General features: G+C 54.4%; 1 protein-coding gene across 7 annotated transcripts in view; it reads right to left on the bottom strand.

The window, feature by feature from the left end:
• The window catches only part of DNMBP (dynamin binding protein), a 32,527-nt gene extending 6,291 nt beyond the window's left edge, over nucleotides 1-26,236 (bottom strand). For 2 of the 7 annotated variants that reach the window (XM_084525817.1, XM_084525818.1), the window contains exons 1-5: nucleotides 17,086-17,264; nucleotides 14,662-14,784; nucleotides 12,162-14,090; nucleotides 1,295-1,482; nucleotides 593-692 (exon numbers count right to left, since the gene is read on the bottom strand). In XM_084525817.1, coding sequence (XP_084381943.1) covers nucleotides 593-692; nucleotides 1,295-1,482; nucleotides 12,162-14,090; nucleotides 14,662-14,784; nucleotides 17,086-17,230 — 2,485 coding nt within the window. In that variant the 5' untranslated portion in view covers nucleotides 17,231-17,264. Of the gene's footprint in view, nucleotides 1-592; nucleotides 693-1,294; nucleotides 1,483-9,283; nucleotides 10,728-10,790; nucleotides 11,968-12,161; nucleotides 14,091-14,661; nucleotides 14,785-17,085; nucleotides 17,265-18,302; nucleotides 19,335-21,716; nucleotides 25,404-25,589; nucleotides 25,655-26,212 lie in introns of those variants that run through there. The other 5 variants (XM_084525822.1, XM_084525820.1, XM_084525819.1 and 2 more) reach the window with 5 other exon arrangements.
• Nucleotides 26,237-26,442: the final 206 nt, after the last annotated feature.

Here is a 26,442-nt window from a genome sequence, read left to right as displayed (position 1 = left end):
CAGCTTGAGAGGACATCGTTACAGGAGCACCCAGGATGCATCCTTGTCTCCCTCAGCATGCCCACACATCCTGCGTGCTTCACTGTCACTACAGACCGGGTGGTGTGGGCAACTGGGGACAGAAATGGGAAGCTGTGCACCAAGGGCATGTCGTGATAACTCACCAGGACATGCTCACTCAGGCTCTGCGGGGACTGTTTCCCTAGCTGAAGAGCCCCAGAGGGACCCCAGGAACCACAGGCAGAGAGACCTCAACTGATCCATCTCTCCAGCGGGTGACTGGTCAGTGGCAGTGGAGAGCCACATGAGGAACACAGGCACAGGCTGCCCAGGGCCTGAGTTGCCTGTGCAGGCGTGAGGAGTGGGGTTCTCTTTGGAGAAGGAGCCAGGGGGAGCCATAGCCAGCCCTCATTTCTCAATATAGTGACCCATGGGGCAACACAGGTCTTCACGGCTTCACCAGTGGACTGATAAACACTGACAGGGACCAGCAGGGAGGAAATGCTCCCATGACTTAAACTGCTCTGTTCTGCAACCCCACTAGCAAATCACATCCCAGCCTGCTGAGAAAAGGCAACAGCAGAGTTCATACCAATGGCATCTGAAGCCTCCAAGGTGGACAGCAGCTGCTTAGAGAAGCTTATCACCACTTGGATGTTTCCAAAAAGACCCTCAAAGTCTACATTCTGCACCTGGGGAATGGAAAGAGAGATGTCCTAGATGGGAGAATATGACCCAGCCAGACCCAACAGCTACCCCTTGCCCTCCTGCAACCCACCAGCCCTCAGCTCCCCATCAGCCCCTCAGCTTGGCCTGCTCCCACCACAGTGACTGTACTCACTCCCTCGTCCTCACTGTGCATTGAAATTCTCCCTCCTTATGCGTACCACCACTCCTCTTTCCCAGCAATTTCATCCCTGCCTTTGTTCACCTGACATTCTCCCTCTCTTCCCACCAATTCTGTCACAATGCCAGGACCCCGTATTTTCTTTCTTATGACAATGGATTTAACCTACAATACAAATGAAGAGAACAATTCCCCGCTCCACCCAGGAAATTAATCCATGATACTTGCTGCTAGCTTTCTTGCTCTCAGCAACAGTGGGAGCTCAGCAGGATACCAAAACAAATGGGATATTTCTATGAGTGCAAGGAGTAACATGAATCACCCTACTGCCCCCAGCTTATCTGAATTTCCCCTGTGGGTTCCTTTGCTGCTCCAAGAACAAAGCAGACTCACTATCCTCACCCCACCCCATCAGTGCCACACTGTAGCCTGCCCCCACACTCCTACCTGTGCCTGCTGCAGGGGCACCATGATCCTTTCCACGCACATCTCCAGGTCTCGGATGTAGTCCCTCTCTGTCTGGAGCAGTTCCTCAATAACCTTGGACCTCTTCTCCAGCATCCTGTTCTCCGGGCTCTCGGTGGTAGCGGAGGACGTCTCCAGGGATGGTGTCTGGGAGGACAGGAGGGTCATCTCTGCAAGACAGACAAGCACGATCAGCATCCTCCAGCAATACCTGGCCTGACCCTTGCTGGGCAAGGCCAGGAGACAAGCAGCAGCTGAACTGTGCCCACAACCTGTGAGTCTGCCAAACACGATGGTTAGAGCAGGGCCAGCAGGTTGCCCACAGATGCTCCCACAGCCTGCCTCTACCACCAGCCCTCACAGCACCGGTACCGCTGTACTGGGGACCCAGTGCTGAGCGCTGCAGCACAGGGACAGCTTGCAGAGCCTGTTCCTGCCCACCCCGTGCCAAATCTTCAGTTGTGGTAATCCAAATATGCACCGGCCACTTCCCTGCTGCTCCTGGCACGGGGGCCAGCAGACTGCAAGCCACACAAACCTGCCCCAGGCCTGTGACACCAGCTGGGCCCTGGTATCCCGACGCACAGCCCTCTCCTGCCTCTGCCCCAGCAAACTCTCGGTGGGGCTGAGCCCTGCTGTCCTCCTCACCCTAGCAGAGAAGAGGCCAGCTGGGGCCTGGCTATGGCAGCCTGGCCATGGCGGCCGTCCCCTCCCCTGGGGCTGGGAACAGGGTCCCCATTCTCCAGCTCCGGGCCATTTCCATCTGAATAGCCGAAAAGGCCTCCAGGCACCCACAATGGGGCTGCCGGCGGCAAAGCCTGGAGCTGGACCGTGACGAGAAGCACTCGTGCGAGGCCAGGAAAGCCTTGCTGGGGTGCAATCAAGGTGGCCAGGACCCACGGCCGGCACCGAGGCCGAGCCCTGGCGAAGCTGCAGACGGCAGGGGGACAATGTGGGCTGCACGGGGCAGAGGCATGGGGCAGCCGCATGCACCCCACAATGACACGGGTAAGTGCCAGGCCAGGGAGGGCCCAGTGCCCCCAGCACAGCCCGGGGACGTGCCCCATGCCCAGGCCCACTGCCCCCTCACAGTCTCCCCACCTGGCAAACTGCTGGCGTGCGACACGGGGAGCGCTGTGCAGGGAGCCCCACGTCTGGGGGCTCACCACCCTCCTCCCCTTCCCTATCCCAGGCACAGGCTGCTGGTTTTCCTCCTGGTTTTCGGTCCCACCTGCAGCTCCCCCGCCAGCCCGGCCCCCTCCCATTTTCATTCAGGTTCAGACATTTTATCCCAGTGGATTCCTGGGCCCCAGCAACTCGGTACCCACCTGCCTGCTGCTACACCAGGTGCCCCCCCCGGCCAGAAACACGGCAAAAGCAGGGCCCAAACTCAGCCGGCGAGCCCTCCCAGCCAGGCTCTGGCCCCAAAACTCAGCTCTCCTTCATCTGATTGCTGCTTTGCAGAACTGGCACCCATGGGGCCCGCAGCCCCTTGCAGCACACCCCGGCCTGCCTCGGATCCGTGGTTTTCAGCAATTAGCTGATTTGACAAATGCTCCCCAGCTCCAGCTGTCTCCCACGCATCGCCAGCTGCTGCATTTCACCGGGATTTTATCAGAGCTGCGGACAGGCCCCCAGCTCTCATATTTGTACAAGTATTTTTGCAGGACAGGCACGTCCAGATCCCCACCTCCCTGACCTCTCCTGCTGCAAGCCTCAGGCAACAGCAGGCTGAGAGTGGGGGGAACACAGCACTGACACCAGTCCCAGCCCTGGGAGGCTCTGCGTTACCTGGGGGTCTGGCACCCACCGCACAGCCCCTGCAGACCCCAGTGCTCCCCACCACCAGGTGCTGGGGCTGCCGGGCCCCACAGGGTAACCGCAGTATCCAGCAATGGTGTGAATGTGGGATGGGAAATTGAATCACCTAAACCGATGGCTGCCTTGGCTTCCCCAGCCAGCTTTATCAAACCAAACGCAGCAGGAGCCTGTGAGGAGGGACGGGGAGCAGACGCCGGGTTTTGTATTTACTCACTGTTTGCATTTGCAAAGCATCTGGGAAGCCTCAGCTACAGACCAGACCCTACCCTGCAAGGTCCTCTGCAAACACACCACAAAGGTGTCCTGCAGGGCCACGGCACTCTGAACACAACACCAGACAAAAAAAGGACAAAGAAACACTCTGAAAATGTCCAGCAGCTCTCTGCGGCTAGAGGCTCACAAGCAGTAGAGAAACAGAAACAATAAATGAGTTATTTTAAAGTTGTTTTTTCTTTCTTTTTTTTTTTTTTTTTTTTTTCTAAAGGAATGTCATTTGTTTTCCAGGAAAGCAAACTCAAGTGGCAGGGCAATATGGAAGAAGCACGAAGGTGTTAACTGAAATGCAAACAGGTGAGTGAAACCAAGGCAAGGTGGGCGTGTGAGCTGATACCGCCCGTCCTGAATGAGCTGACAAAGCATGGGGTGGCCACGGGAAGTCCTGAAACTGAGCCTGTATTCAACAACAGCCAGAAATGACCCGTGAATATCCCGAGCTGGAAGGGACCAACAAGGATAATCAAATCCAGCTCCTGGGAAAAATAAATTTGATTCAAGCTCAAAAGGGAAAGATTAGATTTCCAACGGCCAAAGATTTGCATTTTGCATTTATCCACATGCAAAGTGACAACCACCCTGCCTGAACTTTGCACAGGAAATCTCGGACTTTACCACATTGCCTAACAATCCTGCTGTGCTCCCTCATTCAGCTGTAGCTATCTGGCAGCTGCAGGAATAAGTCTGACTGCAAGGAAGATCTTGTGGGCAAACCAGGTTCTCGGATCCTAGCTCCTGGCATTTCCAACAGCTCCGTGCTGGAGAGCTAAGGGAGAAGCAGCAGGCACCTCTTCTGCCAGCCCTGCCTTGCACAGCCCTGCCCTAAGCAGGGCAATGTCCTCTCTGCACCCACGCCTCTGCACCCACTTCAGACCACCGGAGTGGAGCCGGGGATCCCCAGCACCACGGCGGCTCCCCACGCTCCAGCGAGCAAACCCCAAGCACAAAAACCTCAATCAGGCGCCCTGAGGCAAGGCTTTGGCTGACACTCCTGAGATTTCCAGCTCCACAACACCTTTCCTCTGCAAGTCTCAAATGCCTGTCCGGGGAAGGAAAATTAAAACCTTTCCTGCACAAGTTTTAAGCCCATAATGGTCATTAGTGCAGCTTGCCTGACCTGGCGTGATGCTGTATGCCAGTTCCACCCACTTAAACTGTGTCAGTGTTTCCATTATTGTGCCTGTGATTTCCGAATACTCAAACAAATTAATTCCCCTCTGGCCTTCTTGCCCTTTCTGAATGCTTCAATATTTATTTAAAAACAAGGCAGCTGCAGAGGACGGCTCTTATGACTCTTGCTATTTATCACCAGCCCAGCATCCTCCTTCAGCCATGAACTCAAAATGCCATCCTGCTTCTTTCCAAACACTCAGAGCTCAAAAAATACAAATACAGATTTATTTTCTTTTAATACTTGGCACTCCCACCTGATTGGTGCAGACAATTTGCAGGACTTGTCGTACTTAAAAACTCTTCTTTTTGTATTTTATACCATCTCTTTTGATTGCTGCCATTTTCTTTTTCTTTACTTGTTACATTTTCATATATGTCTAATTGCAGTATTCCCTAAATTAGGCTTATTAAGCTTGTAACTAAACTCACCCTCTTTCATAGCTGTGGGTTTTGGTTGCCTAATAAATACTTTTTTAACAAATTCCCATTTAAATGTTAGCGCTCTACCCAAGCCATCAGTTCTGGAGGCCCCGAGACACACACCACAGCTGGATTGGTCTCCGTTACTCTGCAGGAATGCTACTGGTATTTCTAATGAAGCCACCAAATTCCAGTCCAGTGACAAATTCATGTTTACCCATGATACAGATGCCAAAAGGGCATTCAGAAATACTCTTCCAAAATCAGTGTTCTCAATCACAACGTTTAGAGACACTAATTTTGTTCTCTTCCAGCTCTCGCATGAGCTCTGAGATATGGATCTCCAAAGGAAAATACCTAACAACATTTTTTTTCTCTGTCCCTTTTGGGCTATTTGTGACAAACGAGAGCTCTTTGTTGCTTTGGCAGCCTGCGGCAGTCTCCCAGTTGCTCCTGCTTCTGAGCCTTGCTGGTCCACCTGCTGGTGCACGGAAGGCCCAAGGGCAATGTGTAACACATCTGCTGGCAAACAGGCAGCGAGGTGTCGAGGTGGAGCACACTCCCACCTCCACCCTTCCCGTGGAGATCATGTTTTTAATACTGCAATCACACGGCTCAGGCTGCTCGTCTCAGAAATGCCACTTTTGTTGACATTCTTCCAACCCAAGAAAACGTCCAGTTCTTACAACCGAGCTCCCGGTGTGAGCACAGGCACAGCTAAGAGCTTAGCTCCCTGCCCCACTTTGTGACCAGAGTTAATCCATGAGCACAGACCCAGCAGGATTTGCATCCATCCCGCAGAGGCCAGGCAGCTCTCCCAGAGGGCCGCATCGCCTCCCCACTTCTCCTTTCCAGGGCTCACCTGCCAGCATCCCCCGTCACTGCGTGCTCCCGTGGCGCAGCCTCGAGGGCCCAGGCTGCTAACCCTGTCCGGAGAGGGATGTGCTGTCCATTGGCAGCTACGGCTGTGGCTGGGCACCTTCCACCTCTGCCCGTGCCTCCTAAGCCGAGCCCAAGGAGCCTCAGCACCGAGGACGAGCCCTGCGCAGGCTCGCTCGGCACCAGCCTCCGAGCGGAGCTGCACCCGCCTGCGAGAGTCCAGCCCCAGGCTCAGGGCCCAGCAGAGGCAGGCGGTGACTCAGGACAAAACAAACCAGCTGCAAATATTCGAGGTATGTGGATGCCAGGAGGGGAGGGGTTACTGCCGAGCAAGAGAGTAGAGGGGATGAAACTAGGGCGGGGAATAATTAATCCGAGCGAAACGCTGAGCTCCCTGCCAGGAGCACGATCTGCCTGGGGTGAAAACTCTCACTCTGGACACAAGTAGTTGTAAGTCCACAACACAACATATCCACTGCTCCAAAAGCAACAGACTGAATATATTCAGTGTCTCACTGCTTAGGAGCAATGAGAAAAATCCAAACCCTAAGGATGAGCTGAACGGGAACAGACTGGGGCACTTCTCCAGGGCCACCAGGAGGTCCCATCTCAAAGGTGTCCCACGTGGAGCCTACTGGCTCCCTCATTGTACCCTCTGAGGTCCCGTGGCACAGGTGGACTTGAGCACACAACACCAAGCTGCCGGGCTCTGCCAGGCTCCTTGCTGCAGCAAACCACACGCTCAAACCTTGGAGGATAGGGACTAACAAGATGCTCACTGGCAAAGACAGGTGAGAAGCTCTCATGGTCCCCCCGGGCCATCTCCCTCCCGGCTGTCCCTGCCTTCCCTGCCCTTACGTGCCTCTTGGCTGCCCTCTGCTACCATGGGCTCCAATGCCGAGGCAGGACGTCAATAAAAAATGACTGTGAGCAAAAACAGCAAGAGAAAATGGAATGAAAACTGGAAGTTCTTTAAAAGGATGTTTTAGGCAGATAATCCAAACAAACACTGTTATGCAATCAAGAGAGAGAACAATACCCATGGAAAATTTGTCTCGGGCCTGTTCTTCGATACAGGCAGCAGATACAAACACATGAATGAATATAGAAAAAACATACAATAGACAATAGATATTGGGAACTTTCAAGTACAGAAAAATAAGAAGAGAAGAAAGATATCAAGACAAATCCATGGATGGCAGAATTAAGAATTCAGGTTTTGTTTTTTAAATGAGGGAATAAAGTGCTACTTTATAATCCAATTTTATTTCCACCCAGGATAAAAGAAATACTTATAATGATCTAATCCTGTAATAAGCAGAGAGAGTGAAATTCTTGATAAGATGATGGAAAAGCAAAATTATACAAAATAAACATTCTGCTTCTTTCCACCTCAATAGCTGAGATAAGACCTCACTAACTGGCACCTCAAAAACCCATTGCCAATGGAGAATATCTAGAGAAGAGAGCATTTCTAATCACATTCTCCACAAACTGAATTTAGAGTTGATCCTATATAATATTTTCAAAGTAAATGATTTTGTAGGATCACACATAAGGTTTACACATATTAGTCGCTAACTGAGCCAAGGTATTTTGGACAAGATGGAACTACTCAAACCAAGTAGGTTTAACACAGACAAATGCATTAATGTATTACTGGGAATAAGAAATGCAGCCACACGCAGGGCTGTGTTCTGGGAACTAATGACTCTGCTCAGGTCATCCTAAACTCAGCACAAGTTCCCAGAGCGCTGCTGCAGAAAAAGCATGTGTAGGGGTCTGCAACAAGGGATAGGAGTGCAGCAAAGTGCTGACACCCACCTAGGATGTCTCCTGCTGCTTTGAAGTCCACTATTTTACAAGTAAGAACTGAAAAATAAGTGAAGATCGGGAAGAATGAACACTGACAGGTCTTTCTGTGAGCCTGTGCCATGAGTATTTTAAGACCATTAATTACAAAGACCTGAAGACTGAAAAATTACTGGTAGAACCGAAGGCTGGTAATTACAGTACCTGTCTGAGAAAAAAATACCATCAACTAAAAAGCTGTAATTTTGTAGAAAAAGGTTGGGGGTTGAAAGCTGAAATACAACACATTAACATGCAAAACATTCAAGAGGGATGGTGAGTAAGCAGCACCGCTATGTCAGGAGGAGTCTCCTTCTGTTGGAGCATCAGGCAGACACATCTGAGCCTCCTCTCGAAGAGATGCTCTAACCAAGTAGCTGTCACTGGGCTGCACCACAGAGAAATCTGTGAGAAGTGTAACAACCCAGCTGGTGGAAAAGATGTCCCCATGTCATCCCTAACAGGGCTTCCAAGTCCTGAATTCTGCTACTCTGCGGAGAGGAGGAGGCGGCTAGGAGAGCAGACAGCGTTGTAAAAAGCACCTAGAGGTACACAGAGAAGGAAAAGCAGAGCAGACTTTTCCTAGCAGCAGGACAGGAAGGTGTCTGCTGCCAAGCACTGTGGGATGACTTTTTGGAAGGCTCCCAGGTGCTGGTGAGGTCTTACACGGAGTCAGTGCAGCTACAGGGGTTAAGCACATTTGCCAGGGAGGCGTGCTGCTGATGCTGGCCAGGGCCCCAGTGAGGCTTGAAGAGCAACACAGCAGGGACCTGCAGCCATAAACAGGCTGCGGGACAGACGGAAGACACCTGGAGCCTTCCTCTCTCCCTGTCCTGCTGTGGAACCAGCGGTGGAGCACGGTGTGTGGTTTCCCTAGGCCCAGCTGGGAGCTGCCTGCAGTATTTCCCAGGTGCAGCTCCCACAGGCCAGCCCCTGCCCCATTTTGAGCCTCCCAGGGCTTTGCAGGCTGCTTCCCTCCCCACTGTGCTCCTGGCCCCTCCTAGCTGCCCTTTGAACCTCCTGGCACTGCAAAACCACTCCCTTCCCTTGCCCTGGGGACACAACCGAGCAAAGTCCCACCCTGCCAGGGCAGCCGAGAGCACAGAAATGCAGCCTGCGGAGCCTGCTTAATCAAAATACCTCCAGAGAACAGATTTTTTTGGTAAGCTGATAGCCAGCCGCAGCCTCCAGCACTGCCACCTAGGTGGCTGCTGCGCTGCCATGCTGTTTGCTCCACGCTTCCACCCCCTGAAGGAGAGTTCAGTTCACGTACAGGTGCCTGAGCTGGATGCAGAAAGGGTGCAGCAGCCAGCAGGTCTTCAGACACACCATTACCTGACGGGGAGGTCAGGCCCAAGGTGGGCTCCCTCCACCCAGCCTTGCTGTCCCTGCCCCAACACCTACTCGTGACCTTGCAGCAAGAGAGCAAGCCCCACAAAGCTGCTTGCAGCCATGTCACGGCCGTGCCGTCAGCAGTGTGTCTGGGCACTAGGGCAGGGTGAAGGAACGCCCCGGGCCACCGCACCGGCAACACCCAAGCAGTTCCCTGCCTACCTCGCTTCTCCTTCCTGGTTTGTACAAACTCCGAGTGCCGCAGGGTGCTGGGAGCCGTCCTCCTGTAGAAACTGTTTCGTTGCAGCAAGGAGCCCGTCCTGTTGTCTTCCTCCACCTCCCAGATGTGGCTCCAGTCTGGCCTGCCTGTGCGTACCCTGGAGCGCTCTGCTCTAGCATCCAGGGCTGCTCCTTCTGGCTCCCCACAGCCGTCGCAGTCCACGTCCCATGTCCTTGACTGTCTGTAGCAGGAGCCTGACTCCAGGCTCGTGCTGCTGTCTCCCGAGGACCAGGCTGCACACGCAGGAGCTTCGCAGCCTCCAGCTGGATCGCTGCGGTGCATGACACGGCCTTTAGGCTGCCTGTGCTGCTCCAAGTCTTCTTGGGCTGCCTGGTCCCTGGCATCTACGTACTGCCTTCCCTCCTCCCTGTACCCTCTAGAGCCCCTCCTGTCCTGCCTACGCTGCCTTTCCCTTTCCCCATAACGTCCTTCACCCTCACTGTAGTCCCTAGGGTCTCTGTCCTCCTTATAGCACCTTCCCCCTTCCCTGGACTCTGCAGGGCCTCTATCCTCCCTGTACCGCCTTCCCCCCTCCTTGGACCTCCCAGGTACTCTGTCCTCTCTGTACCGCCCTGCTCCCATCTCGGAGTTGCAGTCTCTGTATTCAACACCCTCCCTCTCATTCACCCTGTAGTTTCTATCCTCCGTGTCCTGGCTTTTTCCTTTCCAAGCCCTGTCTGTTCTCCTGCAGTCCATGTACTTGTCGTCTCCCTTCCAGAAGCCTTCACAGTCTCCATTCACGCTCTGTTTGTCCACAGAGATGCCCTCCTCTCCCTCATAATCATCCCAGCCTCTGTCTGCTCCCTCCCCGTCCGGGTGCTGCCTCTTCGCCCTGGGTCTCTCATTCCAGCGAGCCTCCCTGAGCAGCGCGTCCACCCCGGTGACGTCCCCTCTCCTCGCAGCACAGCAGTCCTCATACTCCCAGCTGAGAAGCCGAAGATCCTGCCGAGGATCCTCCACGCCGTATTTCCTCCTGGGATAAGTGCACATCGTCCTCCTGCTCCCCGAGCCCCGGCTGGGGCTGGTGCCGTTTCTCCGCTCCGGCGCTTTCTTCCCAGGCGAAAGGCAAGCAGCACTTCCTGAAACCAGCCCGCAGGAGCAGGACGGGGCCGTGCCCAATGGCTCGGAGCCCCAGCCTCCTCCACCTGCTGCCCAAGGTAATCAGTAACCAGCCCAGAGGGCGGGAGGGAGGCTGCGGGGAGGCTCTCACTGCACAGACCGGCTCCACAGCTTTGCCACAGCCAGCAGCCTCCCCGGGGCAGCGAAAAGGAGTGCAGTGGGGCACCACCAGGCCATGCCCTAAAAGCAACATCCCCGGGGAAGGGAAAGAGGTGCGTGTGAGACCATGGGAAGCCACAGACCAGGTATCGAGCACCAGATCTCCTTCTTCGCCCGCCTCCTGCCAGCTTCCCCTGCCAGCTCCAGCAGCTAGCATGGGGCCCAAGCGACGCAACCTTGTCCTCCACACCTTCCTGCCGAGCCCCATCCTTCTGCCAGCCCTCACCCTCAGGTGAGGAGCAGCAGGAGATGAGCAGCACTCCCCAGTTTTCCATACCTCAAACACAGAAGCTCCAATAAGAAGCCAAGAGATGACCACAATGTGCCCTGAACAGACAGGAGAGCCCATGGAGGTCATCCGTGCTTCAGGTTTTTGTAGCACTTGTACGCACAACTGATGCTTCCAGCTGGCAGAAGGCAAAATTAAAACCAACACACCCTCCTGCTCCAGCTGCAGGAGGGCAAGCACTAATCCTGCCCAAGTCAGGTCATTAGCGTAACTTCAGTGTACACACAAGACATGCTGAGAAACAACCTACACATTTTAAACATGTATTTTAGAAGAACACATCCTTTCTGCTGTTCATTTGGCTCCCCGGACGACAAATGGATGGGCTGTGTTCCCCCAGGACTATGCCAGCCCTATTTTGTGTCCTTAGGTAGGACACTGATCATAGGACCAGAACTGCTTCTTCTAAATCCTCAGGTTTCTTAAAAGGCTGAAAAATCCCCTGGGACTAGTAAGGGGATAACTTGACAGGCAGGATGTCTCAAGCCAGTGCGTTAGTTCCTGCCTAAAACTTTCAGTTTCAGTAACGAACAAATTCAGCAGGACCTTCCTCTGTCAGGAAGCAGTGAGACAGCAGGAGACGTGTCCCAGAAAGATCCATCCCGGATTTGCCTCTTCCTAACTCCAAGCCTCGAATCTTCCAAGCATCCCTCTCACACCCCACTGGTGTGGAGGCTGCGTGTTACCCCGCTTCCCCAGCGCACTGACATCATCCTTCGCTCCCGCGTGCTCTGCGTCACACACGATCCTGCAGCAACGCGCCTGGGCCCCACACTACTGATTAAGTAGTGGGAGGCTGGAGGCACTGAAATCAGAGTGAGTAATCCCAAGGCATGAGCTGACATTTCACTCCACCTCCCGCATGCAGTGCCCACATTTCCTGCGCATCATGAGTTTTGGTAAGAGAACTGCACTGTAAGAGCTCCTGGGAGAAGCTGTGGAAGGGACTGTGGGAGATGTATGTTTCCACTTTCTCTATTGTATTATGAAGTATAACAGAGGTAACAGCACTGATCTTTGTATCTTACCTTTGGGTTTTCAGAGTCCAAATGTGCCCACATAAAGCAGGCAGCCTTCTTCTCCAAGTGCAAAGCAAAATCACCGTAATTTGTAGTGCCACACGGTTTACAAAAACAAGCAAAGTCAAGAATTAAAAAAAAATGGTTTAAAAGACTGGCTCTAGCAGTGGCTGTATGTGGCAGGTGCCACCTGTCCTACTAAAGCACCCCTACCCCCTGGTGCCGCAGACTCACCTCTCAGCTCCTGCAGCTCCACGCTGAGGCTCTCGATGTTGGAATCACAGAAGTCCAGGTTCTCCAGGGTCTCCGCTCTCACCAGCTCATCCTGCTGCTCCTCCAGCATCAAGCTGAGCTCAGCGCGGGTCTTCCCGTAAGCCTCCAGGTCTCGCTCCACCTCCCCGATCCTCGTCAGCAGGATGGAGCAGGGGGAAGCCGCTCCCGTCTGCATCGTGTCATCGCGGCCCTCCTCTGCACGCTGCTCCTGGGCACTGGGCTGCAGCTGCGGAGGGGCCAGGCTCCTCCGCTGACTGCTGGACGGAGGCCGAGGCGCGGGCCGGGAGGGCTTCACCGAGAAGGACAGGGACCTGCCTTTGGGAAGGCGGCCGGGCTGCGAGGACACTGGGGCTGTCGCGAGGGTGCTGGGCCGAGGAGGGGGTGGCCTCAGGGCTTTCCTCCTCTCCGGAGGCTTGGCGTGGCAGGCAGGCTCGGGAGAGCCACGGACAATGTCCTTCTCTGAGCTGTAGTCCAAGATGGAGAAGTGCCGGGAGACCTTGTCCTGCTCAGCACCGGTACTCGACAGACTCTTCTCAAACTGCGCCAGCTGCTCTGTCAGTTTGGAGTCGAGGTCTGTGCAGCCGTCCCCCTGAGCTGTGAGCAGGGAACATTCCCCCCAGGTCCCAGACCAGGTGTCCGAGCCCACGTGGGCACCTCCCAAGCTGGAGGAACAAGATTTGGACTTCTCCTGTTGACTGTCCACCCAACCATCCAAGTCATGGGTGCTGCTCTGGTTCTCCTGGGGCTCTGGTGCTGCCCAGCTGTTAGGAGGAGAAATGACCTGGCTTCTGCAAGTGTCTGGTGGGGAGCAGGGAGCCTGCTGGGGCATGGCGGGACTGTCTCCATCGTGCTCGGGCAGGGCCTGAGGCTCCAATCCACCTGCTTGGCCAGGCTTGCTGCCCTGCTGTGGGGGCAGCTGAGCAGAGGGATGAAGGCCATTGACTGTCTTTGTGCAGTCAGAGGGGAGGGAGTCTGCTGTGGCTTTGGGATGTGGCCCCTGGAGTCCTGTGTCAGGAAAGGCCTGACACTGTCTCAGATCAGAGCCCAGAGGACCCTCCAACCTCTCTACCATGTGAGACGTAATGGTGTCAGACACAGGGTGTGCAATGGAGCCATCCTCCACATCCCTGCCATCCTTCCCTGGCAAAGGAAGAGCTTTGGAGCAGGCGCTCTCTGGGTCTTGCTGGATGTTTACTTCACAGCTGACTCCAGCCTGAGGGTCTCCAGCCCCCACCTTCTCCCTGCAGGGGTCGGAGGCTTCCAGTCTCACAAATCTGTGTGGGAAGATGCCGCGTTTCCCCCTCAGCTCCCCCTCTAGCCAGCCATCCTCCAGAATGCCCACAATCCGAATCCTGTCACCCACTTCAAAATCCAGTTCCTGGGACTCCAGGGCTTGGAACTGGTAGAGGGCAACACCATAGGTGCTCCCTGGCTCCTGCCCTCCATCTTCTCTGCTGTCCTCCTCCTGTTTGGTGGGCACCTCCACTGTCCCATTGGTGTCACAAGTCCCTCTGGGCTCTGAATCTTCTGAGGTTCCTGCTGCTCTTAGAGGAGTAAGCAGCTCCACAAAACCTTCTGGGAAAATGCCCCTCTGGCCTCGGAGCTCCCCCTCGAACCAGCCAGGCTCTGGGATGCCAACAATATTGATCACATCCCCTTCCCTGAAGTCCAGTTCCTCCTCCAGCTGAGCAGACAGGTCCATCAGGGCCCGGGCTTGGCCCAACGAGTAGGCAGGCACCTCCAGGAGAGCGCTCTGGGACAGCTGACGGCTCCGAGTTGAAAGGCACAGCTCCCGCACGCATGATGAGGGGAAAAAGCCCTTGGAACCCCAGCTGCTTCGGCCCTGGAGCCAGCTGGAGGCCAGAGAACCCCCCAGGATCACCAGATCTCCTGCAGGGAATGAGACACACCAGTTCAAAATTGCCCTCGTGATTGCTTCTCACCTCCTCTTCCTGCCTCCCCATGTCCTTCTTGGCTGTGGGTAAGGTCTGGCACTCTGCTGGGTGTTCTGGGGATGTACCACAGCACAGACTGAAGGTAAAGCACGAAGCATTGGCAGCTTCATACACACATAGCTAAGTTACACAGTTATAGCTCCATGACTTTCTAGCTGCTGTGCCATGAAGTTGCACCAAAGCTTTGATTTCCTCCCCCCAAAGTCTAGGATTTGGGGATTAGAGGGCAGTTAAAAGGCAGCTGCAAGCCTACTGTGATCACACAACTCCAGTATTTGGAGTTTCAAGAGTAACAATAGATCATAAGAAACTGGCATTGGAGGGAGGCGGGGACAGACACAAGAGTCCACAGAGGTTTTGATGTGACCCATGTCATGGGGTATTAGAAAACTCCCCTCTCTCCCCTGCCACTGTAGGCAGGATGCTGTGCCAAGGCTCACCCTATGCTTCTGGTAGGACAGCAGGGGTCTGTGAGATGCAAAGCAAAGGAAGGGAATGGAGATTACCTCTCTGCAATGACAAGCTCCCTGGCTCTTGAGACGTGAAGTCACTGGTACAAACAAACAGTTTTTCTCCCTGCTTCATAGGGGGAATATCCACAGGTTCCACAAAGCTGCTAGGAAACTGCCCTAAAATGAGAAGCATTTGTCAACAATGAGTCTTTTCTGTAGCTCACCACAACTCCCTCCACCCTTCTTCCAGACCCTTGGGATCTATTCCTCTTGCTAAAGGAAAATACTGTGCCTGCAGCTACCCAGGGTGCCTCAACAGCGTGGTGGAAGAGGAATGGCTTTGGGAGGCAGAAATTCCTCGTATTTTAAATGCTTAGGAGCTAACACAGAACAAAAATTTTGTGTCCTTGGTTCACTCCAGGCAACCAGGACCATCAGCAGAGTTTCTGGGAACAGACATATCAGGTTTTCTCCACTTTCATTGCCTGAATCCCAACCCAGGGACGCGATGAGGACTGTGAGTTCCACTAATGCTGGACCACAAGACTTCTGACTGGGCACATCCACCTTGTGCTCCTCATTCTGCAAGGCCTGGCCCCAGCATGGCCTCAGTGCAAAAGTCAGGCTGCCACTCTCAGGAAGGCCACATCTGTGAGCCAGAGCCTGCTGAGGCTCTGGTGACATTGCCCATTTTACCACCCTGTGCAGCTCTTTCACCATGGTACCCACTGCAGGATGCCCAGCTACTCCGAGCATGCCACAGCCAGACAGTGCTGTGCACAGTTGGCCATCACAGGACTTCACCCTGTTACTGATTTCAGCCCTGGGAGAACTGGGTATGGCAGAGCCCACTGCAAAGCCCCCTACAAATGTCATTCCTGTCTTTTACAATCCACAGCAAGGAGAAATGATGGACTATGGGCTAGTACCACTTCCAGAATTCACTCATTATAACCACTCAGTGGTTGCTCCATGTTCTCCAATAAAACCTGGAGACATCCTATCTCGGACACCCTGCACTTTCCACCAGGATTAGGCAGTTTGGCATCTGCTGTCATTAACCTGAGGTAGAACCAACAGTCCACAGGCTTCTAGTTTCAGTGGCTTCCTTCAGAGTTTTAACCAACTCCACCTCTTTTTCCATGTCTGAGTTTCCTGTTCTGTACATGGAAACAACCTAACACTGTTAGAAAGGAAGCCACAGAGCTACATTAATTATTCCGCAGAGTATTAAGCATTATTATTGGTAGGCTGCAGCACCTACACAGCTTCTAGTAAGAAGTGCTTTTTCAATCCCCTGCAACGTTAGCTTAGAAAACTGGGCAGAAAACTACAACAGCTGTTCCAATGAAAGGCAGGAATGCAAGCTGGTTTTGAGTTAAAGGTCATTAAAAGCCATTCTGTTTGACTTCGGCACGTTTCTTTATCTTTGAGCTATGATACGCATCTGTTTATTGTTCCTTCACAGCTTCATGCTCTTGAGAACAAGCACTTCAGTTACACTGAGAGAAAAAACTGTGGTAAAGAAGCCGCTGCTGATTTCTGCAGAAGTAATTTGTGCCCAGTGGCTTGGGATCAGGCATGCACTCATCCAGTGCCATTTATCAGCTATGTGGAGCACAGGGGAAAAGCCCTCCTCTGCACCTTTGCTCCTGTCCATCTTTGTTTTAAGCAGAGACAGGCGCCTGACAGCCCACAGCTGGTAGCAGAGCCCAGGCTGCAATAGCAGCCCCATCTCCACGGCCAGGCATGGAAGTGCAGCCCTACCTTCACGCTGAGCAAAGAGTCAGGCTTCTGCTTTGAAGTGGCCTGGTTTTCATCTCCCTGAGAGCTCACACATCTCAACGTCAGTAGAGATGAGAAAGAGCTGCTTACACCAGGACGGCAAGACTAAGTGTTTCACTCAGAGCATTTTGGTACTTCAGAAGTCTCTCACGCTCTTCCAAAAGTTTAGCAGACTTGCACACTACTGTAGGCACCCTGGTTTTGGTCCCAGCTTGTCCAGGAAAGTGTTTTAAAGCAAAAAGGAGGAAGTGGGGCTGAGTCAGGCCTCTAGGGGGGACATGGATTCTGTCACTGAGTGTCCCACTGACTTGAACTGACAAGGTCACTTGGCGCTTCCACCCTCACTGCATCTGTTTCCTCTCTCCCCTTCCACTCCACAGCAGGTCAGCGCATAAACTAGCCAGGAAACGGCTGTCCCACACAGAGGATGTAGCACCTAGTGCTGTGAAGCTCCCATCTCAAGGAATGACACACCACTGATCTCTCTCAAAAGAACAAGTGAGCTATCTGAACACCTGACGTGCAGCTGGAAGGGACCCTGCACCCTCAGTCCCAAGTGAAGCCCAGTGAAAGCTCTGGTACAACAGTTCTGGTCCTGCATGCCCCAGTAGCAAAGCACTGGCCAGGGAAGGTGCTCATGGTGGATGCTGAGCTGGCAGGTGGCAGCCTATGGACCCAGGGGCAGGCTCTTACCTGTGACACCCTCCTTTTTGCCGAGGAGCCAGAACTCATCCACCACAGCCAGCACCTCGATGACATCTCCCACGAAGAGGGGCAACTCCTCAGAGACGCTGGGACAGAAATCAAAGACCGCTCGTACCACAGAGCCAGCCTCCATTGCGTGGGGTCTGCAGGCTGATTGGTACCTAAGGCTGAGACAAGAGAAGTCCGTTAGTGGCAAGAAAAGCCTTAAATTATCACAAACATTCTCAGAAAAGAAAACCTTTCCTGAGCACAAGAGGCAGGGGCACTGAGGGGGCCCTGTCCTAAGTGAGCCCTTTCCCCATGCAGCCAAAGGAGGGGGGGTCTCCAGCAGTGCAGCCCCCGTGGTCCTGCCTTATCTGGCCTCTCTGGCTACCTCTGCCAGGACACGTTTGTGCTGTACCAGGGAGAGAAGCAGCAAAAAAATCTAGAAGCAAATTCCCGTCAGGAAGGAAGCGAGAGGAGGGGAGGAAGCTCCACGCTTCCCTGACGCCAGGGCAGGCCCAGAGCGTGCTGGGGCCTCTGTGGGCAGGCAGCGGCCACCACTGCACACAGCAGCCGAGCCAGGACACCTCTGTGTCGCCTTTGCCCTGCACCAAGCAGCCTCCCCAGCGAGGCCCCACGCTGCACTGAGACAGCGGCAGCCCTGCAGCTTCACCGGGCTGTCCCCTCTTCCCTTACCCTTCCAGGAAAGGAACTGAAAGGTGCCTCTGTCCAAGACTGTCAGGAGCCCTACGATGTCAATGTGCACGGTGAGCAGTCACCCTCCCAGCGCCACGCAGAGCTCGCTGTGCATGCAGCACGGCTATGGACCAGCCACGCCTCGCTAGCAGCAGAAAAAGCAGGGCGACAACATACAGCAACACACACCACGAACAGAAAGCTGTGCATGTCCCACCCGAGCCCCGGCGAAGCAGGAGCAGGGGAGGCTAACACGGAGAGGAGCAAAACAGCCCTGCTACCCAGGGGCAGCAAACTTCCAGCCAGAGCGCCAGCAGGGGCTCCGGCCAGGGAAATGCTTTCTGCTGACGGGACTGCTCTGTTTATCCAGGCCGGCTCACCTCCTGGGAACAAAGCGGGTTTGTGCTCGGCAGCCGCAGCGTCCTCGGCACGTCCCTGCCCGCCCCCAGCCGCTGCCGGCATGGCCAGCTCTCCCACCACCGCACCTCTGCTCCTGCCGTCACCCCTATTGCTCGCCACTGCCTTACCCCTAGCACGTGAGCTCCTTGGGGCACAGGCTGCCCCTTTGTTACCAGCATTGTGCTGGCTGAGCAAACAAAGAGCCCAATATCCAGCAGCCGACAGCACTTTGCCACCAAAAAGAGATGAATGGACTGGAGTGAATCGGGAGCACAAAGAGCTGCAGTTCAGGATAGCAGGAACCTACTGAGGCAGAAAGAGCAACAGTATAAAAACATGACCATGTGGAGCTGGGAAAAAGATGGAAGAGCCCTCAATTAGCTTGGAAATAGTAAAGACAAGAAAGCAGCCTCACGCTGTGTGAGGTGGGGTGGCTGTGGCACAAGGACCTGCTGAGCTCAGGGTCCTAAAAACACTTGCCATATTCTGAGTCTGCACACTTCACAGCCGCACTGGACAACAGATAAAAATAGGCAGGTGAAATTGCTGCCTCAGGGTAGGTTCTCCAGGATTATAGTGGGATTTCTGCCATTTCCTCTGTCAAAGGGGTAACGTAAGAGTGGTCTGAGGAATGCAAAGATCACAGTGTGGACTCTGCGGACCCAAAGCCTTTACAGTGGTCACTGTGAGGACATGGCCTTCCTGCTGCCTGGGACCCAGTTACTTGCCTGGGAAAACAGCAGCATCCCTTCCTTAACTCACCTGGAGCTCTGGGGACTCATTCATTAAAAGTGCTCTGTTTCAAACGAGACAGAAGATTGAGAGAGACAGGCACACCAGCAATTGTTCTGACACATATCTATTAACTGCACTTAAAATAAAACACAACTACTAACATATTGATGTGAAAAGCAATCCCTGAGAGCCATCCCATGAGGCAAGGAAGCATTAAGCAACTTCTGAAACAGCCCCAAAAATCCCAACAAGCCCATGTTCCCTCAGCAGGACTGAGAAGCAGGATCATTCCCTGACAAAACACACGACTCAGTGGGACAGAAGAGTTCAGAAGCACTGCAGATATGGCAGATTAACAACAGGAGGACCCAGGGAAACTGGGCGTGCTCTCCTTTAGCTCAGAGATTAGTGTCTCAGAAAACAGAGGGCAATCTAACAACGACACTAATCCAGCAACTTACTTCTGAGATGCAGGAGTCTCTGACCGACTGCTGGACGAAGGGAAGGGAGCAGCTACAGCCCTACTGCCACAGCGCAGATGCTTCAGCTCGGAGGGATGCGAGTGTCAGCGAGCACGGGGGTGGCTTGGTGCCAGTGCCAGGGACAAGAGCCAGGAGCACACAAACTCTCCTGCGAGGTTGCTGGGGATTTCTGATGAGCCCACACAGGTCACTGACAGCAGTGGCCACTCCTACCCGTATTCCAGAAATACCTGACACTTCTTTTGCACATCCTTCTCTAGAATTGCCCTGCATACACCACCACACCAGCCCCTCACCAGCCAGCCAGCAGGGAGTGTAAGCCCCTAAAGCTGGTCCTACTGGGGCAACACTTCCCAGATCACTCTGTCCCTTGAAAGTCCAGGGCCAGCACCTGGTAAACTATCCTCTTCCAGCAAGGGACTGTGAAATACCTCTGAATACTAGGCTGCTTGCTGTCCTTTTCCGTCCATCCGAGTCTAGACAGTATGCCCCTGTATTTGAAAGCAGTGGATCAGTCTTAAAGGGCTTGCTTGCTCCGTAACATGATTCGAACACAAAATATTATGTTTTCCAGGGTCTTGGCCTTGTCTTACTTCACAGAGTGCTGACTGCCAACATTTTCTCCAAACCTCCACCTAGAAAAGGAAGCCTTCCAGCATCTTGCAGACCGGGAACTTACTGAGTCCAATTCCTCAGCTTTAATGGTGGACACGAGCTTCTCCCAGCTCCAGCCCAGATCTGCCCGGTGAGAAAAACATCCAGCAACTGCTCGTGCAGGGGCTCCGGCAGGAAGAGCAGACTGCAGGGAGAGCAGGGCTCCGCCTGTGATCCCCAGTGAGTCACGGCTCCTGACTGCTGGCCAAGCACCATCCCCTCTCACCTCCAAGGGGGGCAATCCCTCCCAGCCAGGGGGAGGGAGAGCTCCCCCACAACTCAGCAAACTCCGGGACTTCACCCTGGCAGAGGTCAGGGCTGGAGATTGCAGCAGAGCTGGAGCAGGACAGGATTCCTGCCTCCGCCTAGCAGCAGATCCACGTCCAAAGAGAGCCTCACTGTGCAAGTATGAAGCTGTGGCACAGCAGCAAACTCGGCCCACTGAGAACACGCTGTCTCTGTCTCGGTGCCTGATCCTGAGCAAACTAGGTAACGTGTTCCTGGCGCCCAGCTGCAGCCCGCCCGGTGCCCGGACACAACAGCTTTGTGTGGTGAGGCAGAGAAGCAAATTCCCAGGGCATTAATCACTCCTCCCAGCCTCCCCACATGCATGCTCAGCACACATCACCTTGGTGGAAGACAGCCTACCCCTTCTTGTCATTAGCTCTGGAGTATGTCTGGTCCAGTGTGGGCTGATGAAAGGCCAGACCGGAATGAAATGAGAGCTATTAGCTCACTTACAGGATTGTTGTGAGACCTTCAGCGCAGATCACGCCACGGCAGCCAAGAGGAGACATTTACACACTGACTCAGACAATTTCTCTTACCCTCCTCTCTCTTTGTGGCTGAGATTGGACAGGGTAAAATGCCTCAAATAAAGGACTCACCAGCACAACAGTGAACTATTACCAGGCACTTGCTCAAAGGATCATAGCTTACATGGAAGCGGACCTACTGAAGCTGGTGATACGAATGCCCTTTTGGGCTGTTTGATCGTAAGGATGAGTAAATTGATTTCTGACGAGTTTCTGTAGCTTCAAAACAGGAGTTCTCTCTTCCCCGTTTTTGCTGAAGCAAGGATTTCAAGCACTTAAAAAATAATGCAGTGACACAAAGAGATCATTTTAGGTTGATTACAAACAGCATTAATAGCCCCGGTAAAAGGAGAGACTCAAAGGCTTTTGAGACAGTTAATCCAGTGGTACACCCAAAGCGTTGATCAGATTATGAGATAAAAAGCAATAATGAACAGATGCCACGAATTTAGCAGCAAGAGAACCAAACTTGATGGGCAGCATCCCTACCTGCCTCCCTCCACATAATACTTCTCAGCTTCTTGCTCGAGCCAGTGCTGTTAGAGCTGGCGATGGGCAGCACTGCAGCACAACTCACCAGCACAGTAACCAAGAATTTAATATATCACCAAACAGAAAAAAAATGCAGTGCAGGCTTCCACACGCACAGTCGGTTTGCACAAGCGAGACAAGTATGTTCTTGTGCAGCAGATGTCTCAGCCTCTTTAAAACTGAGAGCCAGCCTAAGCAGTAAGCCAGGAAGGAGTCTGATTCCCAGAAGTGCACAAAAGCCAACTTTGTCACAGAACAATTAAAGAATATTAACAAATGCTGCCAGTGATCTTTTTTTAAAATTTAAAAATGCCATGCGTTTTACCTCTGTCTTTTCACGCCTCCTTCCCCTCACTGTAACGTAATGCCTGGTCGCCGAAAACAGAATCCACCCCCAGAAACAGCGATACCCTCTGCCTTGCTCAGCTGCTGGCTCTGGCTTCCACAGGACAGTTGCTGCAGCGCTCGCTGTGCAGGAGCAGTACCTAACGTGTAGTGGGCAGAAACCAGAAGTGTCACTTGGCCTCTCACACGACTGTGTCAGGAACAGCTCACTAACTACGTGCCGAGGCATTTTCCCTGCCCTTTACCTCTGTTCCTCCCACTTCCCCATGGCCTCCAAATGTGGCCACCTCTCCTCCCTTCCTCCTTACCCCGCTGCATCTGCAAGGCCTGCACAGTCCTCAGCCATGCTTCAAGGACAGGACATTGCCCACTCTGGAGCACACCCTGAGCACTCGCAGGAGCCTTCGGAGCTGCCAACCGCAGTCACCCCCCTGCTCCGAGCAGAACGTGCTGCTCTGCAAACTCCCGGAGGTCCTTGCTTGCCTGCACATTCCCGGGTGGGACAAACAATACCTCATTGAGCCAGGCCCTGGACATGGTGCCAATGCAGGGACTGAGGAAAACTGCAGAGCCACCCCTACAAACCTCAACAGACCGGACAAGACAGCAAGCAGGGCAAAACCAGGCTTAATGGCGCAAGAAAGGAGCCTTCTCCCGCCGGGGCCATGCGGACTGCTGCAGCCTCTCGTTAAAACATGCTGTTTGTCTGCACAGATCCCACAGAGCCCCCCCGCTGAGCTTCTCGCAGTGGGAAACACGTGATCTCTCTTACGTCCTGCCATCTCCAGACCCCATATGGCTCCCAGGAGGATGAGGAATCTCCCCGCTTTAAAAAGAAATAGCTTCATTTCCTTTTAAAACTGACATACAGAAATCATTACAATAAATACACCAAGGTTGGATCAGCAAAACCCCAGATCCAGGATCACCAAGAACAACAGCTGCTTGAGCTCTGCCTTCCCCACAGCACGTGTGCGACAGTTCGGGGCGTTTGCCACAGGAGCTCTGTGTGTACCAAACAAGTCACCCAAACCACGTTTTTTTCCTTCCAGCTGGGCACTGGCTGTCACAGTGCCGTCACCTGCTCGGTAGCGGGACACGGCTCGGTGCCGGCTGGCAGGGTTTGTGCGGGGTAGGCGTAGGTTGGGGAGGAAGGAAGAGGAGCTCGCGTTGGGCCAGATGGCAAGCGAATGAAAGTCATCTGGAAACTTGAGCACAGCATCAATTTTTAATGCAAAGCAGAGCACCTTGCCAAAACATGCGAGCAAGGACACTGCGATGGATACTTAATCTATAGCATTGTGGCCCTAAACAAACAAAGGCCAGAGCACCAGCTCAGGAGATAAGAGCTTCCCCAGTTCAAGCCATACTGTACTGAGTGGCTGCATGTACTTCACAGACACCCTTACCAAGTCCCATCTTCTCCCTCCCCAAGGCACACGTCTAAAACGATACAACATAGAATAAGGACCAGACAACATAGATACAACATAAATACAATATAGAATAAGGACCAGACAAAATCCCAACAGCAGCACCCCTTCTGCTGTGCAGTACCTGTGCCTGGGCTCCTGCGGGTAGGCAGTACACAATCACAAAATTAGTCATTGTACCTTGAGTACGTACCCAAAACAGGTTGAACTGGGGATACAAGGACATTCCTCAACACCTGAGAGCTTTACTTTGTACCCTGACCGGTATTTTTCAATACAGCTTTTGAACAGAAGTCTCCAGTGATGCTTTGGTTGTCGGGTAGGGAGTGCAGAAATATGGGAATTACTCATTTGAACTGGAAGCTCTACTCTTTGCTCACCTTTACTCCCATTCTACGCTGCTCACTATCTCCAGAGAAGCTAAATCCCCTGGGAGGGACTCCATTGATACCTGCTATGATGTGGCCCTAACCCTTTTCAGAGCCTCCAAGTGCTCCTGACAAGGAAGCAATATAGTTTATGCCCTAATACAAAGGTTTTAAAACCAAAACAAACTAAAAGCTATGCCACTCAGAAGCGGGGTTAAGCAATCATCATGAATTTACAATTCATTAGAAACACATTTTTGTTGGAGGTTGAGGGGAAATTATCAGTTAAGGTAGTGAAGTGCTAAGCACAATTGAGAGCACCCCACCCAGGCACACATCACTGGCATTACAAAGTCCGTCTGAACAGCCACCCACTGCGAGGACACCGCAGCCGCACAGCAAACCCTGCGATTATAGCACAGCCACACTCCCCAGGGCAGCGAACACACCTGGGGCTCTGCAGGGCCACGAGCCTCATGCCTTTCCTCTCCTGTAGGAATTCCTCCCGGCCCCTTGCAAATTTAACATGTTTCTAAAATCTTTATACGTACATACAAGTTTTTAATGTCACTGCTAATCCTAAGGGGAATGGCAACAGAGTGGCATGGCAGCCAGGCATCAAGGAAAGTGGGAAAAGGGCACTGGGAGCAACTGAAGCAGCTGGAGAGAGAACTGAAACATTGTCCTTGGCAGAGCAGAGGATTTCTAAAGAACAGCAAAAGAAGCCAGCTCAGAGATGTGGGCTTTAACTGTGCTATACAGGGCCTTGAAAACAAGGAGGACACATTTAAACACGATGCCCAGCATGACTTGCAGCCAGAGAAGTGAGTCAAGATGAGGGGGATGATGGTGACGTCTCCCAGCACAGTACAGAGGCTGAATTTGGCAAAATACCTAAAAAGCTACAAATTCTGTATCTACAAACTCTTTCAGACCTTTTGTGGATGTAAAGACAGAATCATAATGGAAGCGGCGAAGGAGAGAATGGCAGAGGCAAGGGGAGAGTGAGCTTTTTCAGCAGAAAGTCATGTAAACATGAAAAGCCTCAAAACAGATGTTACTTGCAATATGTATTACACAACTAAAGGCTTGCTAGGTACTGTGCAAGGAGAATGAGATGTGAAAGGACTGGTGTGGGGGAAGTACTTCAAACACCAGCAAAGGCAGCGGAGCTCTTTCACCTCAGAGGCCAAAACTGTGTCAAGGACGGGGTCAGCTGCGGCACTGCTCTGCTCAGCCTGCGGCAGCAACAGGCTCAGCCCCAGAGCTGCAGCCCCTCGGAGGGCGTTCAAGATGCAGCCTCCATGCCCTGGCGAGGCCACTGCGGGAGGCACTGCCAGCTTGCCTCTCTTAGAGCACCAGGCGGTGCTGCCAGGCTGGCAGCAATGCTCAGCGGTTGGCATTTACTAGAGCGAGAAGGGGAGGAAACTCTCGGAAGTTTCTCTTCCCAGGCTGGCACGGGCAACGTGGGTGCTCGCAGAGGAGCAGCTGGGGAAGGCACGGCGCTGCACCCTGGAGCTTTTGCTCCCTGCGTGGGCACCTGTGCTGCCCCTCGTCACAGCATCACCGCTCAGGTTGCTGGAGCTCACATGCCTGTGCTGCTTCTCCAGGACCAGGTGCTTCCCGTTAGCAAGCTGGCAGTGCCAGCTCCCTGCAGGTCTGCTGCCACACACACCCTCACCCCGAGACCCCACCAGCCGCACACACACGTTTTAAACCACCCCACCCCGATGCCGCTCGGCCGGGCAGCACGAAGGCAGGGTGGGAAGCCGGGACAACCCAGCCACAGCCCAGCCGAGGGGCGGCCCGGGCCCACCGAGCGGCACCCCCCGTGCCCAGGGACAGCCGGCACGGCCCCGGGCACTGCGGGGAGGCCCGGGACGGGGGCAGCCCGGCCCCGCCGCCTCCCTGCCGGGGAAGGCAGGGCAGAGACCGAGGGGCCGCAGCGGAGGCGGGGGCCGGGCCGCACCGGGGGAGGCGCAGGCCGAGAGGGGGGCGCAAAGCGGGGGGAGCCGAGCGGCCGGAGCCCGGCTCCCCCCGGCGGGTCCCTACCTGCTCCCGGCCCGCTCCGGGCGCCGCGGCCGCTCCGGCCCTGCGGGTCCCCGCTCCCGCCTCCGGTCCCCCCTCCCTGCCCCCGGCTCCCCGCTCCGGCCCCGCGGCCGCCCGGCTCCGCCCGGGCCGGCCCCCAGCGCCCGCCCGGCCCCGCGGCCCGCCCCGCCGCCCGCCCGCCTCCGCACGGCCCGGCCCGGCCTGCTGGAGCTGGGAGGCCGCGGCCGGAGCTGCTCCCCGGGCAGGCCCCGAGCCTGGGGACCCCCCCCCGGTGACATGGGGACGGCCCCGGGACAGCCTCGCGGCGCTGCTGGAGCAGGAGCAGCCCCCGCAGCTGCCCGTGCAAAGTGCTTCGCCTCCTGCCCCACAACGTGTTGGTGCCTCGCAGGCACCGCGGGTGCCAGGGCTCCGTTCCCCGCTGCTGCCTTCGCCTGGGTGTCTCTCGCTGCCTCGTGGGCAACAGCTGAGGAGCGGGGCTGCACCGTCCATCTGGTGCCGTCTCGGTTTTGCTGTGAGGAGCTGGCTCTGGCGGCTTAGCCCCGCTGTAGGATCCCCCAAATGGAGAACAACAAAGAGCTCCCGGCAGAAGGCAGCAGCCGGTTTGTGCAGCACACAGAGGGGCGCACCGCGCACAGCTGGTCCCGCGCTGGTTTTCCTGGCAGGCCGAAAACGCCTCCATGCCCCAAGGGATACCCTCCCTCAGCAGCACGCTGTGAAGCCCCGAGTCTCAGCCTCCAGCGCAGATATCGCAGCTTGACACTTGTTTGTGCATTTAGCTACACTTCTCCATGGCAACCTCCGAGCTCACAGCTTGGCTTGCCACCAGCTGGGAACAGGGTGCGCAGAGCACGGCGCA

Source organism: Aythya ferina (assembly GCF_964211825.1).
Source record: "Aythya ferina genome assembly, chromosome: 7".
Taxonomy (NCBI): domain Eukaryota; kingdom Metazoa; phylum Chordata; class Aves; order Anseriformes; family Anatidae; genus Aythya; species Aythya ferina.
Note: the sequence above shows the minus strand (reverse complement) of the source record. Positions and strands in the feature narration are given on the sequence as shown.